The sequence below is a fragment of the Amblyomma americanum genome, chromosome 10 (genome assembly GCF_052857255.1).
Source record: "Amblyomma americanum isolate KBUSLIRL-KWMA chromosome 10, ASM5285725v1, whole genome shotgun sequence".
Lineage (NCBI taxonomy): Eukaryota > Metazoa > Arthropoda > Arachnida > Ixodida > Ixodidae > Amblyomma > Amblyomma americanum.
The window spans coordinates 27,120,251-27,138,119 of NC_135506.1; the positions used below are offsets into that span (position 1 = coordinate 27,120,251).

The following is a 17,869-nucleotide window of genomic DNA, read 5'->3' on the forward strand; positions in this document are numbered from 1 at the left end:
GACCTTACCGGCCCACCGTTCATTTTATTTTTTTGACCGATAAGATACGATTTCAAAACAAGGCCGTGCGAAAATTCAAAAGAAATAGCATAAACATGTCCATGTTAAAAAAATAAGCTTGAATTTTTGTTCACACAGAATTTTAGGCCGTCCACAACGACAAGTATCGGGGCTCCTAAAAATGATGTGAAGGAAAAATCGCTTTCGGTGTGAGAACCTGGCATTTTCGCCACACCAAAACGCCATTTAACTGCAAATCCTCGGAGCATGTCCCCGAAAACGAACGTTGGTGAAACGCAAAGAGCTGAAAAAAGTGAGATAAGTTAACTCACATTGTTCAAAAAAAAAAAATTGGAAATGAAGGCCGTTTACTGCTAGAACTTTTTCCATGGCAATTTTTCCGAGCAGGTCCGAGAAAGCAGATGAACTCAAGGACATCGTTCATCGACTCATCGCATATATACGGTATCAGCGGAGACATTATGGACAGCCTCAGGGCGTTCGATCGCGGTACGTATTGGACGCGAGTCCGTACGGCTCCGCATTTCGTAAATGTAAACCTCCGGGCGACACAAAACAGATAAACGTTCAACAGTGACAGTGTAGCCCAATGCAGTTAAACAACTCGCGCCGTATTGTACACGCAGCAGCAAGAATAAGCAAGAAAATAAACATTTCTCAAATGCAAATAATCAGGAAATGCAAGCAGTAGAAACCTAACACCGATAGAAATTGCAAGCAAAAACCTAAAAAGAATCTTGCTTTCATAAGCACTACTAGGCTTTCTATGTGGCGTGAAACCGTGTCCGGAAAGGAACTGACTACATAAGGTTTGGAAGACCTCTTCTGTCTAAAATAACATGCAGTTATTCGTTTGAGGAATTGTGGCGTGTTATTACGTTCGTCACATTTTCACGTCCTTCCAAGTTTAGAATGCTTTATCGTAGCCCGTGCAAAAGTGTTAAGTATACTGATTTTTAAAACCGAAAACACTGTAGGAACAGCGCATCTAAATTCCAGCCGCTTTTCGGCGCACTAAATAACTCCGGTGGATAGCGAAAGAAGCCACCATATCTTTAAAATAAGGAAGAAAATGAATGCTAACGAAGTTCTTGTGAGAGACACGACGTCTAGGAACGTACTGAGATTCTTAATCATTTACAGCTTGGCTTTTAAACACGCAGATGTCTGCGACAGCCGGATCACTCAAGAAGGGTTCCGTAGGCGCAGTTAACATCGCCCCGCTTCTGCTGAATATGACATGACTCAAGCACAACTTCCTTTGCGGGTTCGATTCGATTCCCAGCACAACAATTTTCTCAAAGCAAATCTGATGGTCGCGTACCCCGCAGTGCTCACCCGCCACACTTCATTCACTGTTGAATAGTCATCGACGTATGGCAATGAGCAAAGCGTGGTGGCCCAGCACTGAGAGGTATGTGACCACGAGATTTACTTTGACGATTAACTGTTGTGCGGAAGACCGAGTTTAACCCGCAAAAAAGGAGGTTGCTGCTTGAGTGCTGCCATATTCAGCAGAAGCGGGGTATTGTTAATCCCCCCCCCCCCCCCCCCCTCCTCAGAAACCTCCCTTCTTCCTACGTGCTTGGTCTAAGTCCAGTGGCACAGAGATCAGAGAAGCTGCATTGTGAGGCTGTTTCAAAAGCCAAGTTCCAACTCACCAGCTGTCTCACCGTGACGAAGAAACCGAGGAGGTTTTGTAACGCCGTGTCTCTTGGAAGAAATAGGTTGGCGTTCCTTTCCTTCATGATATTGTATCCCCAAAAAGGCAGACGCGCATCGAATGTTTGGTTTATATTTCTTAAAGTGTGCGCCGTATACAGGGCACAGTAGGGAACGCCGTGCATAAATGTCCGCGTATACGAGGTGACCTTAGTCGAAGCGTATGAAGAAGAAGAGGAAGGAGAATATTTATAGGAACATGAGAAAAGTCACCGCCTGGTTATAGCCAGTCTCCCATGTGGGTATGTGCCATTTTGTGAGGCAAACAACCGATGAGAATAGCCTCAATGGAATACATGGAATACAAGAACTTCTGTGGGCAATCGATGGTAATTAATCTATGTACTGTGTCCTCCCAAAGTGCAGCGTGCGTACCTGGAAGTTTCGTTCTTGCATGCATGTCATATTACGCGCCAGATTTACCCCCCCCCCCCCCCCCCCCACCTTTAAAACCTCCCGGCCTCTCGGCGCACCTCAACTCGTTTCGTGCAAGTGCATATTCGAGGAGCTGGAAGGAGTTTTGCCCTATAACATCTCACAGGTAACGCGTACAGTCCCCGGGCCGAATGCTCATAAGATATGCGTACACTCTAAACGCCAGTGCGCCTATATACGAGTAAAAAGGGTTGATGCTGTCCCCTAGCGCACTCCGTTTTACTAAAGGGAGAGCGCTAGATGACAGCTTACTGCCTTTATAACTGTTTTGCGCTTAGAGTGTAGATAACGGCACTCCACTTGCAATAAGAACACTCGTTTCGAAGAGTTCTGCTTATGTTTCTACAATAATATAATTGAAAACAATTGGCTAGCCAGCAGTTTGGCACATACATAAATCCTACAAAAGGTAGGCAGCTAATATATAGGGATATAAAGTGCACATGTCCTATGCAGGGCGTTTTAAAAACTTTTTAGGTGACAGCGACGTGAAGTGCCGTCACGAATTATTGCAGGACTCTTGAAGTACCACAGTGTGAACGGCTCCATGTTCCTTCCACTCAGTCCGGTGCCAGAAAACGACACCTGCAGCCTTTTCGAGGAAGACAAAATCTGCTTGAGAGCTGGTAAGCCTTGTAGGCATTCCCGGGCATTGTCAGCACAGTTTCTTATTTCTACCCTTGACTTCGGCACCTCTTTCTGTCTTTATTCTTTCATTCTATCCTTCCTTTATTTCCTCACGGCGTGGTTGAGGTGTCCACCAAGAAACGAGACAGTTACTGCACCTTTACGTTCTTGATGTTCAGTATCCACCAGTTGCGACCTGGGAATGACATGACGCCGCCCCCCCCCCCCCCCCGCCCCCTTTCATTTCTTTTGTTCTTTTGTTTTGGTTAGTTCTTCAGAAATAAGTCTGTACTATCCAAAATCTTAGAACTCCTTTTTACTACTAACCCTATTTTGATTGCTTTTAAAAAGTAGGCACAGCTTTACATTCGTGTTCTCTTGCAGTGAACTGCGTCGCTGTTGCTATCGTTTACTACATTAAAACTGCTTGAAATGGCTCTCGCCGCAATGCGCACAACGGTTGGAGAGTAGCCGTTGGAGCCATTGTTAAACGGCTTTTGCTGTTCATGCAGTGTGTGCAGTGTGGATGCTACTGTTTATGGTGATAATAATGGCGACGAATGGAATTGCCGAGGGCGCGTTTTCTGAGCCCAGGTGATCTCAGGAACAATCAGAATCCGGGGCTCATATGGCTACACACGCTGTTTGTGAGGGAGCACAACCGAATCGCAAACAAGCTCGCTACAATCAACGCCCACTGGGACGACGAGAAGGTGTTCCAAGTTACGAAGTAAGTCTGAAGTTTACCTAATACATAATAAATAGGTTTCTGTGGTGTTCTTTTTTCTCTTAAAGTAGGTTACGTCTTGAAATAATTAATTTCAGAACCTATGACACATTCAAAGGGATTTATTTAGGGATAACACCTGGAACAGTTTTACTGTTGCTCAATATCTCACTAAAAATAAAATTGGCAGTATTACGACATTATCTAGGGCAGCTCTATATTCTCACCAGAAGGCGATGTTACCCAGTGTACTCGCGGTTCGGATGCCGATCATAAGGTAGCGGGATCGAATTCTGGAATGGTACCGCAATATAAAACAGCCCGTGTGATGTGTGACGTCAGAGAACGTTAAAGAACCCCAGGTGGTCTAAATTAATCCGGAGCCCTCCTTTACAGCTTCCTCCAAAGCTCGCGTCCGTTCTCCACGTTGAATTGCAGATACCACATTACACTACCTCACCGTGACTAGGACGTCAGCACCCTGCATATATAAGAAAAACTCGGGACCGGTTATAAAGGAATTGAGTAACCTCTTTTACCATTGCATCGCCACTTCTTCCGAGTATTCATTGCGGTAAAAAGTGCGGACTTAACTGTCGTAACCAGGCAGCGACTGCAGGAGCACACTGCAAAATTTAGGAAAAATACGTTCGAACCGTAGTGGAAAGATAACGCTCTCGTGAAGTTGCCCAGCTCGAATCTTCGCTTGTCCGCGTCTTTTGTTCCGTGAACTTATCTACTGGGGAATAGGCCGGGCGGGCGAACATTTATCAGTTACGTGCTGCCACGCCCCTCGCCTCCACTTAAATGCGCACTGTCACTGGCCCACTTGATCACGTGACAGAACTCATGATCAAGTGGCTCACTTCTGTGCACGCATGTGCCTCGCAATTATTCCGAGCCGGTTAACTATTTCGCTTGCCTAAATCGGGAATTCAGGTTTCCCTGCGTGTCGCAAAGCCTCACACTACAAATTCATCAGGGGCCCTACAATGTGCCTCTGCTCAGAGAGCCGTTTTTAGAGCACACAGTGCAGCTGTCAGGCGCGATTAGATGCCCGCGTTTGGCTGACAGCATTCATTGCCTAGCTTCTCTCGGCGTAGCCCAGATAGCTGACGCACGGCACGTGCGCCTTCGACAGAGCCCGGAGGCTCACGCCAATAAGCGCCTGAAGGTGGCGCGGAAAAGTGCCAAGAGTATACCCAAAACTGCTTGCTCTTCTCGCTAGGCGGTGTGTTATGACGCTGCAATCGGCACTGCAAACTTCAGCGCAAGTTCTCCGTAGCACACAGTGCAGCTGTTAGGCGTGAAGAGTAATGAGGTCGGTTGTTTTCGCCGCATCTATTCTAGGAGGATAGTGGATTCCCGCTTTCAGCACGTCGTCTACAATGAATGGCTGCCTGGTATCGTGGGCGCCGACGCCATGGATAAATACGACCTGTGGCCGCTTAAGGAAGGCTACACCAAGTATGACCCAAGGGTGGATTCCACTATCATCAACGAGTTCTCCACGGCTGCCTTTCGCTTCGGCCACTCGAATGTTCAAGGACACTTCGACCTGTAAGAATTTCGCTTGGATACGTATGTTGTTGTGGTGCCTGCACTGTAATCCTTGCACCTCCTGCCAAAATTTTTTTACCTTATGACATTGCTATGGTTTCTTTGATAGTTGTTGCTTCTGTGCAACGCAGTGTAAGATCTTGATATACTTTCTAGAAGGACAACGCAGAAACGCCGCGTTAATTGAGGCTAAATTCCTTCTGTTGTGCAGTGTTCGCCACCAGTGCGATGACCTATCGGACTCAGATTGAAACTTACTGTTCTTACCGCTTACTTCGTGTGTCTACAGTATAGCATCTCCTTCTGAAGTAATTAGGTATACAGTCGGATACAACTCAAGATTGCACCGACACATCCCCGTCAAATAAGGGCCTCCAACCAATGGCGTCGATCGATTGTAATGACGTCGTGACCAGTCGCCTTGCACCACCTATCCGCCTACGATGCCACACTAAGATGTGCAGGGTGGTTGTTTATGACGTCGTGACTAGAGTGCTCTAGAATAGGGATAGTGAAAAAAGGGACACCCTTCGTATGATGTACTTTGTGTATAAAGCCCAGGAGACGGCGCGCTTAATTCCATAGCGCCGCGCGAAGCCTATTGGTGCGCAATGTGCGACGAGAAAGCTCGAAGCGCATTAATTTGATGTTCATATTAGTGCACATTCTTCTTCTCGCGTAAGTTCACTGAAGAGAGCAGCGTCTTGAAATTTTTGTTTAATAAGAAACGGAACACTGGAGTCGAACTTCGTGCATTGAGAAGATATTGTCCCGAACCTCGACATAACCTCATACGCGCGAACAAGCTCAAAGATCCGCGACCATCGGAGCGGGCGCAGTGGTGGTGGAGATGGCAGCGTAGGGTCGTGTGCTCGTTAGTAGCTCACCAGCGCCGTTAACTCGATTCCAGCGTCCCTGTCGGCAGTCGACGTTTTCGGCTTCACGCCACCTATGCACACTTTTTGCACTGCCTCGACTTATAGCACACTGCAGTCGTGCCAATAGGTCGACACTTAGCTGCAGGGCCTTCTTTGAGCGGCGTTTGCCGCAGCGCAAGAGGCAGTGAAAATTTTTAATAAGAACAGGAGCACCAAGTCAAGAGAACCGTCAATTCAGCTTGTTTGAGAAGGTAGTGTCGTCATAAACGTTTTTTTTCTTCTTATGTATGGAACTAAAAGCGCTAAAATATGAGTTCTTCGACGCTATTGATTGTCATAAGCGCTAACAGCGACGTCTGCTGAGTGTCAGTGAAAAAATTTCCGAGAAACTTCACTGCTGCAGCGCTTACTTAGATCCTCTCAGGTAGCAGCCAATTGAGGCGCATCGGCAGGAGCTAGGCGCGCGATTTTCAAAGCGCGCAAAGGAGTATTCAATTCGACCCGTATTCTTCTGCACGATTCCGTTGTGACCCGAAGGAAGTTGTTGTGTTCCATCTTTTCTCTGAATCTGAAAACCATCTAGCCTTCCTTCAAGTTCTTTTAAAGCATCTTTTCTCTGACGCGCAGAATTAACGAGGACGGCATTAAGATGGGAAGCATCCAACTCGAGGACGGCTACTTCCAGCCCTTCAACTACAAAGGCATCGAAGACAACGCTTTCCGAGGATTGATCAGGCAGCCAATGCAGACTACTGACAGGTGCTCATCTTCTATTCTTGCGTTTTCTAGTTCTGCATTCAATGGAAAAATGAAATCAGTTGACCTCAAAATAAGTGCGTGAGACAGAACAGTTTATCGCTGGGCCCCAGACCGAACGCGTACACGCCCTCACTATATCAACAAATCTATACTCAAGTGAGTGAAAAAAATTGCTTTGAACAGCGTATTTGGTGCTACAGCATTTAAAATTCTTTGCGTCATACCGCTGCTTTTGCCCGGCTCAGTTCAGCCTTGATAAGGACGCCTTCAGCAACATTACCAGCATTCGAGACAGCGCCCTGCCAGAGCGGGCAGTGTGGCTAAGCGGTCTATGAAAATTTGTTTTTGGGGAAAGGAAATGGCGCAGTATCTGTCGCACATCTCGACGGACACCTGGACCACGCCGTAAGGAAAGGGATAAAGGAGGGACTGAGAGAAGAAAGGAAGAAAGATGCCGTAGTTGAGGGCTCCGGAATAATTTCGGCCACCTGGTGATATTTGAGCGTGGAGTGACATCGCACAGCACACGGGAGCCTTTGCGTTTCGCCTCCATCAAAACGCGGCCGCCGCGGTCGGGTTCGAACCCGAGTGCTCCGGATCAGTAGCCGAGCGCCCTAACAACTGAGCCACCGCGGCGGGTCTAAGCGGTCTATCACATTGTGTTCTGCGGCCACTCGGTAATTCTTTTGTAGCGATGGCTGCATTACGGCAGCATTTCGAGCCTTCAGCGTGGCGGCGCCGCCACCCTGTGGCTGTGGCTGCGGCGCCACGCTGTCAGAGGGTTGGTCAAGTAGTGTGGAGCAGCTGCCGGCGGCGCGGCGCCGTGGCTGATCATGCGGTTCGTCACGTGGTTGGTCACGTGACCAAGTTCCACTGGGGCCAGCTGTAGCTATCGCGTCACTGCAGGTTTAACCAGATCTAAACCACCGCTAATTTTTTTGTTTACGTCAAGGGTGATGTCATCGTGCTATTTATGAATGTTCAACGCAGTGCGCCACAAGATGGCAGCCAAGGCAACTAGAAGAGCTTGTCTCGAATTCGTGGTTATGGCGTATGGCATTGACGCAGTAGCGGGAAAGTTTGGGAAAGTTGGTGAAAAATGCTTTGTGAAGAATGGCGCAGCAGGAACCGACATTCACGAGAACAGGACACACACACAAGCGTCAACTTTCACCTTTCTTGCAATGCTGCCGTTACAGCGAATTCATAGCAGACAACACGCGCCATGACAGACAAAAATGAGAAAAAATGGATGGGACAATTAGGCTCCGCCCGAAGTATATGACGCGATAGCGTTAGTTAGTGAATGCCCATATATGCGGAAAGGGTCATTCTGATCCCTACATTCACTGGTCCGTGGGAGTCCTCACACCACACCTTCCGCTATTGTGCAGCGGTTAAGAGATGCGCCACTGCCCTGCGATGACAGGTGCTGCCACCGGTGGGGCTTGTGCGAACCAACTTGCTCTTCCGGAGCAACCTTTCGCGATCAATCATTAATATAAAAGCCATCTGCCGCGGTGGTCACCTTGCTCACAGTCCGTTGGGGAGGTTGCGATAACGCCACAAGGTCACCTGACCTAGTGGCCCACCTAAGCTGCTTCTCCGAATGGTGGCCACTTAGGTGACCATACGACATCCTGTTTTTTGCTCACAATGCTGACGCCGGCTTTTCTGGGTAACGGGGCCTTTAACCTTATCGCGGTAAAACGGTTATACGTGGTAGCTAGAGGCGATAGGCGAAGATGACATGGGGCATGAGCATTGACACAATTGCAAACACACAAAGCCCAACAACCCCATATGGTGGACCGCCGTATTCAGAACTGAAGTCGAATAAACATGGATGGAAATGTGCTTCCAATGGGCACCAATATGACATGAACACTGTAATGCAACAGGCGAAAAACTGAAATATTTAACTAAGACAAGACCGTTAATAAACCATTATCAGCTTGCCCCAATGAGGAAAAAAGGAAAAAGACCTGATAAAAAGCAACCACCTCGAGAAAAGCTGTCTCACAAGCTAACAGAAACACGCAGAAAGACTGAAACGACAAAGAAAAACATAAAGAGGAATGATATAGACGATCGATGCGACTGATGCGACGAAGTCGGCCCTATCATTAGTGTTCCCGCTGGACTGATCAGCCGCTTCCGGGTTCAGTGACCCAATACTACCGATCCACTATCGATCTACTACCAAGCCTCCCCACCCGTCGTCTTCGCTCTCTCAGTTCTCCTCTTCCTCTCCTCTGAAATTGGAAAAGTGGAGAGGAACTTTTCCTCCCTGCACTTTGCGATCTGCCAACCTAGGCTTCAGTTGGACGGACGAAAAAATTTTTACAAAATGGGGTTCTAATGCTGACGCATTAAAAAAACTAAAATCCTAAGGAACAAGGGTAGAGAAAAAGAAAAATCTAAAGTATAACACGCCTCAGGAAAAAGCATTCAAACCTTAATGTAATGGAATGATGGCCTGATGGCAGCCTTCCAGAAAAGTTGAAAGTTGGCACTTGTGTATTTGTCGCCTCTCTGTTCATGTCGACTTCTGCGGCGCCATTCTGTGCTAAACACTGATGAAACTACGGCTGTCTCCTTATAGGCCAAAAAAAAAAGGTGGAAAAACTCGCATTTTTTTCCCCCAAGTCAGCAAGCTATGGATGTTACAGGCATATTTTTAGCGCAAAGGACGGGACGAGATACTAGCCCAACAACTCACCCTGTTGAAGCTATCTATGGATGTGCTTTGTGAATGGCATGAAAATTGAATTCAAAATTTTTCCAACCTGGTCGCCGCCATTTCGGTTGCTGGACTAATTTGTGCTCCCGGTGCAGGCACAAAGGAAGTGGGGGCTGAATTTGAACGCAGCAGTACAGGAATTGCTATACGGCGGCCCCCTAGTTCTTCTAGAGTCTTCTAGAGAAATACTGAAAAAAGCTCTAGCATCACGCAAATCTCGTCAAAGGGAACCGCAGCGGTGGCCGAGTGGTTGAGCATCCGCCTCGCATGCGGGAGGTGCGGGGCTCGATCCCCAGTGCCGCCGGGCACCCACCGCTGATAGAATGGGCACAAGCTTTCCCCCTGGTGTGGTGCTCGCTTGCTTATCGGGGGTGAAATGCTTGGAAAATTTGTCTTTGACCCCACCTTGAGTAATCGAAAATACCCTGTGCCTGGCGCTCTTTTGTCAAGATGCCCCTGCGCCACAAAAATCCATAATCATCGCCATCAAGTCTCCTCAAACTAACCGCTTTTCAGATTCGGTGACCGGGCCCTGACAAATTTCCTGTTCCGGTCTCCCGGGCGGCCCTACGGCGCTGACCTGTTCGCCATCGACATCCAGAGGGGCCGTGATCACGGCATCCGTCCGTACGCGGACTACGTCCAGCTTTGCCGAAACGTCACACTGAAGACGTTCGCGGACCTCAGCCGCTTGAAGCTGATGCCCGACGACGTTGAGAAGCTGTACTCACACGTTTACGAGTAAGTGTGCTCTCGTGTGTCGTCACGGGAACCTAGAGCCTTAGCCGTTAGAAATAAGATATAACGCATTGTAGTGCAAATATATGTTATGCTATACAATAGAATTTTATACGTGCGAGGCACAGGTTTTATTTGAACCCGTGGATGGGTGGAGCACTCGTAAGCGGGTCATATAGTCATTCGCTGTAGCTGGCATTGTAGGTCGGAGTGGAGAGGTGCGAACTACGCTGCAACCTTCTCTATAAACGCTGATGTAGAATCGAAGAAAACAGCTCACAGTAAGAAAGACATAATTTAAGATGACCCAGGAGGAATACGCAGTGTCAAATCAGACAATTGGCGAGTTTCGAATGAATAACGGCAAGAAAAGAGAATACGGAGGCTGGATGCAAGGCTAAGCAAAAAAGGAAAACAGACTCGGAAAAAAGCCAACATGAAAACGCTGGAAAAGGCGTGGAAGTAAAGGGCGAATGAGGAGAAATGTGACAGCTTGATCTGCGGTCATGTCGTGATCTCTAACGATATGAGACCTCTCAGTGCTTGTGGCAAATATGAGGAGGGCTTACCTGGATCATATTATCTCATAGGGAGCGCTGTCAAGAACGTCCACTTCTCAGCCTACCTGTATAGCATGCATGTGGGGCGCGTGAGCGCAGTAGCCTTCATCCACGGCGTTCTACTGAGTCTAAAAACACAACAGAAAATTTTCTGCTGGCTAGCAGAGTTTTGGGGCAATATTTCTTATAAACTTGGAAAGAAATAAAAAATTTTTGTAGTAACAACCAAACTTTCTGTAGAATTGTGTTGTTTTTTTAGCAGCGATTGAACTACAAAAACGTAGTACAGCAAAATATTACAGTACTACAGAAAAATCTGTCCTTACGGCGAGCCGCCAAGGTGGCTGAGTGGTTATGGCGCTCGGCTGCTGACCCGAAAGACGTGGGTTCGATCCCGGCCGCGGCGGTCAAATTTCAATGGAAGCGAAATTCTAGACGCCCGTGTACTGTGCGATGCACGTTAAAGAACCCCAGGTGGCCGAAATTTCCGGAACCCTTCACTACGGCATCCCTAACAGCCTCAGTCGCTTTGGGAGGTTAAGCCCATAAGCCCTGTCCCTACGGCGAAACGACAAATCAGTTTGTCGTACTTTGGGCATGATACTGCCGTTTTTTTTTTCTACAGGGTATGAACACTGCTTAGTCCGTAAAAATCCTCCAACACCTATCGCAATGAAAAAGCTAGTAACGAAGTAAAACGTTGATAACAAAGGAATGAAAAGAAAAACCATAGCTACAGTATTAACGCTTAGACACCCAGTGACCACGAATTCGCAACGTACCTTCTGGACGCCGTGTACTCAGTTACTACATGGATCCTAATTACAATGTTTGGTGCCAACTTGTTCTCAGTAGCAAGCGTTTCCTGTTGAGAATACTTGGCCTCAGTGTGAGCAAGATGTGTGAAGAAAAAGAGGGCTTGAATAAGCGACTTGAAGCCAGAGTCGAACGATCCATTGTATCACATTTTCTGTTTGCTGAAGCAATAAGACGATACTTGTTGGACAAAACCTATTTATACTCTCCATGGGCATCAGAGTTTTTTAGAGGCCTTCGACTTGGTCTTTCACACAACTTTGACGTGGTGGTCAAATTCTAGCAAGTGTTAAATTGAAAAGTTTTAAATTTAGTGCTAACCGCCTACATGCCTATTTCTCGCATTTTAGCGGAGGTGAGAAAATCTTTATCTTGGTTTTTGTATGGTACTTTAGCTAGCGTAATGCCCATGTAATGATATTTTCATTTGACCACTCAATAATTTGGACAATACGGGGTGAATTGAAATACACCAGGAGGGCAGAGCGGAAAGATGCCACGTTTAAGGCATCTTTTGATGACAGAAGAAGAAGCAGACTCTGGCAGTGCCGATAACTCCTGGCTCTTTGAAGTGGCCCAATGTGAACTACTAGACGAGAAGCGTAATAAATAGGGGTACAGGAAGGGGTGAAATTAGAAGTCAAGAAAATTTGCTGTTTACTGTGCTGCAGACTTTCGTCCTACGAACCCATAGTCTATAGGCTCGACCAGTGCCTTGACTCCACTGATCATAGAGATGACGATAGCGCTGGCGCTCAAACGTGTGGTAGATTTAATTGGTTTGAGACACAAAGGAGAGGTCCTCTACGGCCGTCGCAGGGACGTCCGTGACATTGACTTCTTTTCGGCTGGCCTGAACGAGCCCCTGGTGCCAGGCGCCTCGCTGGGGCCCACATTCTTGTGCGTGGTGGCCGAGATGTTTGGGAGACTCAAGCGAGGCGACCGCTTCTACTACGAGCACGGGGGACAGGCCGGCTCCTTCACGCCAGGCAAGCACAGCATCGCTGTATTATGTGCTTCGGTTGTTGCCGCTACACTAGGCTCTGTGGCACCACAGTAGGAAGCGATACATGAGGTTGATTTCTTGAGTATTATCCGAGCTGGAGTAATCAGACTTTCTTGACATGAAGTGAGATTGCTTCCCCGATAAAATAGCACTGCAGGGGGGGAGGGTTTTAAGGAAACACTGGGAAGTCATCTTTTAAAGTTTTCCTCATAGTAAAAAATTGATCCTGTTGCTCTCTCTGGCTATGTTAATGTCCGTCCGCTAGCAAACGATGAATTTATTGCCGACACAATTGGACTGGAAAACTTTTCCGCCACGCGAATAAAACTTGTGATGTTACGGCTCTAAAAGGACTTTATGATAACCGCTCGCAACTTAATGCCGGTGCAGTCTAGCCCCACAGATCCGGGCAGAAAAACTGCCTTTGGCGTACCGCAGTTTCCTTGTGAAAGGGCGCAGATTATAATGGCAGCTTTATTTCATTTTTTTGGCGTTTTCTTGCATATAGAACCTCCCTTGACAGTGAAAGTGGCGTCTTTGACATTACAACGTCGTAATCTAGCAGTACAGGTAAAATTTTATTAGTCGTTAGAGCTCCTTGCAGGCTAAATAGTGTATCGCGAGCCTTATAACTGTAAGATGCTAAAATAAAGGTAAGTGCGAAGCTTTTAGGCATTCAGCCTATCACGAAAGTGGTTCCTTTCGAAACGTTACTGAGTGTACGGCGTTTACTCTTAGTGAAGAGCGGTATCGTGCAATAGCAACATCATTGCATGTTTCTGCGCACCTAAAGTTGAGCGACTGTGGCTCAGAAAGGCGCATGATGAGCAGGACATGCGGTCAGTGGTGGAAAGCGATTGCTTTGCTTTGTTAGAGCACGCAATGTGAATCAATGGCATGCAAGAAACGACAGCGATGAAAATGACTTCACTACAGCGTATCGCATTGAACACAAATATTTCCTATGCACTTCTTTATGAAAACGCTGCCTTGAATGTTCAGAGAGTCAAAATAGCAATACTTAATTTCCGAGTTTCTTTTATTACCGACAACATTCTAAGCATAGCCTCGATTGTTTGTTTCAGGAAAACGAGAAGGCCATGGCCTCAAGCGGTAATGCTTCATAAATTGAACAGTTAGGTATTTAAAAACAACAAGCACCTTTTTGTAGAGGAGCCAGGCATGCCCCTCAAACTGTGAAAATATTATTAACCTGCTTTGATGATACTACAACCTGCTCATCGGTTTACACCTTTTGCCATATGTATGAGTAAACGGAACACAAAACATCAGCGAATAAAGTGCGTTTGGTCCGTGATAGCGAAGCAGAGTGTATGCTGTAAACAGAAAATGTCGGTACACGCATAATGCGGCCACAGAAAACAACTTAACGCTTCCACCTTCACTCGATCTAAGGCACATCGTGACATTTAATGCGTTAGCATTAGAACGCCCATTTTTGCAAAAAGTGCACGGCGTTGGCATGTGAATCCTCTGTTGGCAGGAAGCAAAGTGGAGGGTGTAACTACCCCACTCTCCTTTCAAGGGAGAGGAGAGAGAAGATGAAGAGCAGATGGGAGGTGGGAGGCTAGAGGTGGTGAGGGGTGGTGAGGGAGGCTAGAGGTGGTGAGTCTTTCCCCTGGCTAATGTATACTCTACCTCATGAAGCGCGTTTGTCTGATGAGAAATTTTTAGCGTTTTTTTGGCTGCAGTTACCTGAAATTCGAGTGCAAGTTGTTCATCCATTTTAAATACTCCTGAAGTCGAAATTATAACAGAGGAAAGAATATCCACATAAACAAAACGGAGGGCACTATCCGAAGAGAGAGCCAAGTGTCGGCAATAATAACACGCGGCAATACATATGTACAGGCGCAACTGGCTTCTACAAAGGAATGTTTATTAGTGAGGATCAGTAAGAATTCATGTGCCATTTCGGTAGCAGCGTTAGACACACGAGCGCAGCGTGTGCGTAATCCAGGAAGAAACTGAATCCTACGAACACTATTCTACTGATTTAAATGTCAAATATTTATATGTTCTGATTTATTCATTGCACCATCTTTCATGCGTTCCTTAGAACAACTACGGACTATAAGAGAGACAACCCTTGCCAAGATTATCTGCGAAAACACTGGAGTGAAGAAGAACCTTCAGCGAAATGTATTTCAACTGCTGGATTCCAAGTAAGTGACCCGGCTATACTTGTAGCCCACAGTCGACCGTGTTACTCACGGTAGGAGCTAACGTTCGATAACCGTCATCGAATCCTGTAACCCGATTAATGTCTATAAATAACCATAAATGATTATCCTCTCTCGTCTAATGTCACTGCAAGCAAAGCATCCCTCATCAGTTGCTGCTCAAAGAATCTGAGTGCAGAGCGAAGGGAGAAATGAAGCAGGCAAACTGTTAAGTGAGCCGACTGGAGAGACAACTACACCATTCATTAACTTAACTGCAAAAGCTTTTGAGGTGAAAACATTTTGCTTGTGGAAATGTACACCCGTTTGTTTTCCTAGCTTTGGATAGCGGCTGTTGTCTCTAGTACCAAATGAGGGAAGGCGAGAAGTCCATGTACTATGAAGATACAAACGCCGACTGATGACAACTTACGCTCCACTGGCTATTGTATAATGGCGTCGAATGTTTCCCAGACACTACTCTTCCCTTGCTGTAGTTACTTTGTGCCCACGCGTGCTGCAATACTGTTTCTTCATTTTTCTTCCATTACCGTGCAGGGAATGCAATTTGACTTGCGCAGACTTCCCAGAAATTCAACTGGAGTTGTGGGATTCCAATAGTGGTGGTGACTACTCAGGAAACGAAGCGCAACTTGAAGCGTGAATAAAATTCACCAGGAGATTGACTATCAAACGCAGTTCTTCGCAAACACTTTCCACACACGCCAACATGGAAAAGCAGCATCATGAGCCCTCTAGGCCAAGCGCACAAGACGTCGCTTCAGCTGTGTACACTTAGTTGATGACGGGCGCTCTCTCGTCGGCGCTGGTCTTCAGCGTGAACGTGCTCGCGGATATTCATGAGCTTGCATTTCTAAACTGGAGCAGTAGAGCATCAATCAAGGTGTGGTCAGGAAAGCGTGTGGGCCCAACCAGCCCATGAAATCTGTATAAGCAGTTCTAGTTCGTGCGGCTGCCACCACTTCCTTCATGGCGCTGAGCATCAAAACTTGCCGTCGGAATTTAAAATGTAAAAGTACATGAAATTTAAGCCAATCAATAAGCATAAAAAATAATTAACTTACAGTACAGAGGACATATCTTAGAACAAGTACGTGTGCAAAAGTTCCTTGGGGTATGGTTTAGTGAAGAGTTGTCTTGGACCCCTCACGTTAATCATCTGCTGTCCGAACTCGCGAAGTCCGTTGGATGTATTAGAAAAATAGCTTCTCTTCTACCTCTGTGGCTAAAGCAATCACTATATTACTCCCTGTTCTATTCTAAACCTTTGTATGGCATTCTGGTCTGGGGAACAACGACAAAAGGGAACTATGATAGGCTACCACTGCTGCAAAATGTGTCCATCAAATTTTTGTGAACCACACCGGCCCTATTACATTGTTGTCGACGCAACCACTTTTTCCCAGATTTGATGTTTTACCAGCAAGTAAAGTCTCTTTATGGATACTGGGACAGCAAATATATGAAAAGAAACTTCACAGTGTTTACACACCTGTTTTGGCTCAATATGATATTCGTAACCCCAAACGCAGAAATAAAAAAGTCAGAACAAATTATGGAAAACAAGATCTGGTATACCAAGTAATAGATATGTTATGTAACTCTGCTTCTATTTTAGATTTCTGCCTACCCAGAAAAAGGTTCAAACGTGAACTGCGGGCAATTTTGATTCCGATGAGATTGTTAAGTAACAATGATAGATGTAAATTTTGTTTTCAATTGTTGACTTCTTTTTACGTGTTTTTGTGATACTTGAGTGAATCTTCATCGTGATTTAAAAAAAAAAAAACTGTCCATAGTGCTTAAGTACAGCCATATGTTGTATGTATGCGTGTACTATCTGTAACGCAGCTTCTCTTTTTTGTACCAGCTCTCTGCTGTACTGCTGTAGGTTGCTCCTTTTGTTACGGGGGCAGAGATCTCGTCAGGAAACCATGCCTTTAGTCTCTGACACCCGCAGGATGATGTGATTTTCCTGCAAATAAAAACTGACTGACTGACTGACACATCCGATATATTTCCCATGGCCGTCAGAATTTTTCGTTGTTAGCATAGGAAGCATTATATGCCATATTCTCCAGCGCGTAGGAAGAATAAGCCACCACTATCAACATCTTCGCGCGCTGCACCACTTCACGGGAGGCTCTAGTTCTCTCTATGTCGCTCAGCTACAAATGAAAATATTCCCATTCAATTAACGTAGTGTTTGTTTTTAGCGGCCGACAGATGGCGCGTGTTGATAATGCTCAGGAAACCTGGTCATGGGCATAGCATCGCACACGAATAATGTTAAGGAAACTTGTACGAAGCGTTCGGGCAGCGCTCTGAAATACACGCTGATAGGTTTTAGAGACAACGCTTGTGCGAGAGGCCAACCAAATACATTAATAAATATTTAATAATAATTGTTATTAACATCAAAATTTGTTGTGTTCTTCTCAAGTGGCTTAAGGCTCTCGTGGTAGAGAACGTTTTCCTCTTGAACTCTGAAAATGCTCCTGGCGCTGGCTTCTAACTTTCATAAAAGAAGACGATGTTATTCATTTTTCCAGGCCTGGCATTACCATATCCATACGTTCCCCTATCGCACCTCGATCCAAGGTAAAAGTTACCGTAAGAGTTCTTCGTAAATCGAGAGGATAGGAGCAAAGCAACTTTAATAGTTGAGCCGGGATGTTAAGCATGACGTGTACCTTAATATTACGTCAAACTAGTGGTTTAGGGAGGCAGTTACTTCTATTTTTCTATATTATAAAAAAGCGAGTGCTGTAGAGGAGGCGGCTATGACCTACGGTGTTTTACACAACTCACTGCATAAGTAGTAAAGAAAACAGAAATTCGCCTGATTATCCATTCAACTGATCAACCCTTCCGTTGCTATGGTATATGTTCAGGCAGTATAAACTTAAACGATTGCTACAGAGACTGTTACCTCATAGCGTCCGTATAAAAGTACAATTGAGCCGCAATATCTTTATTTTCTTCCTTTTATTTTATGTGCATGTTATTATCCTTTCTCGTTGTAGTACTAATGAGCATGTGGTCAATATGATGTGCATTCATACAAAGTGAC

General features: G+C 46.0%; 1 protein-coding gene across 1 annotated transcript; it reads left to right on the plus strand.

Annotated features, from left to right (window-relative positions):
• The first annotated feature begins 393 nt into the window (after positions 1-393).
• LOC144106335 (peroxidase-like) lies at positions 394-15,467 on the plus strand. Its single transcript, XM_077639113.1, has 9 exons — positions 394-510; positions 2,694-2,804; positions 3,400-3,535; positions 4,883-5,092; positions 6,598-6,729; positions 9,989-10,213; positions 12,406-12,575; positions 14,673-14,778; positions 15,334-15,467. The coding sequence occupies exons 1-9, from the start codon at positions 423-425 to the stop codon at positions 15,437-15,439; spliced, it is 1,284 nt and encodes a 427-aa protein (XP_077495239.1). The 5' UTR covers positions 394-422; the 3' UTR covers positions 15,440-15,467.
• Positions 15,468-17,869: the final 2,402 nt, after the last annotated feature.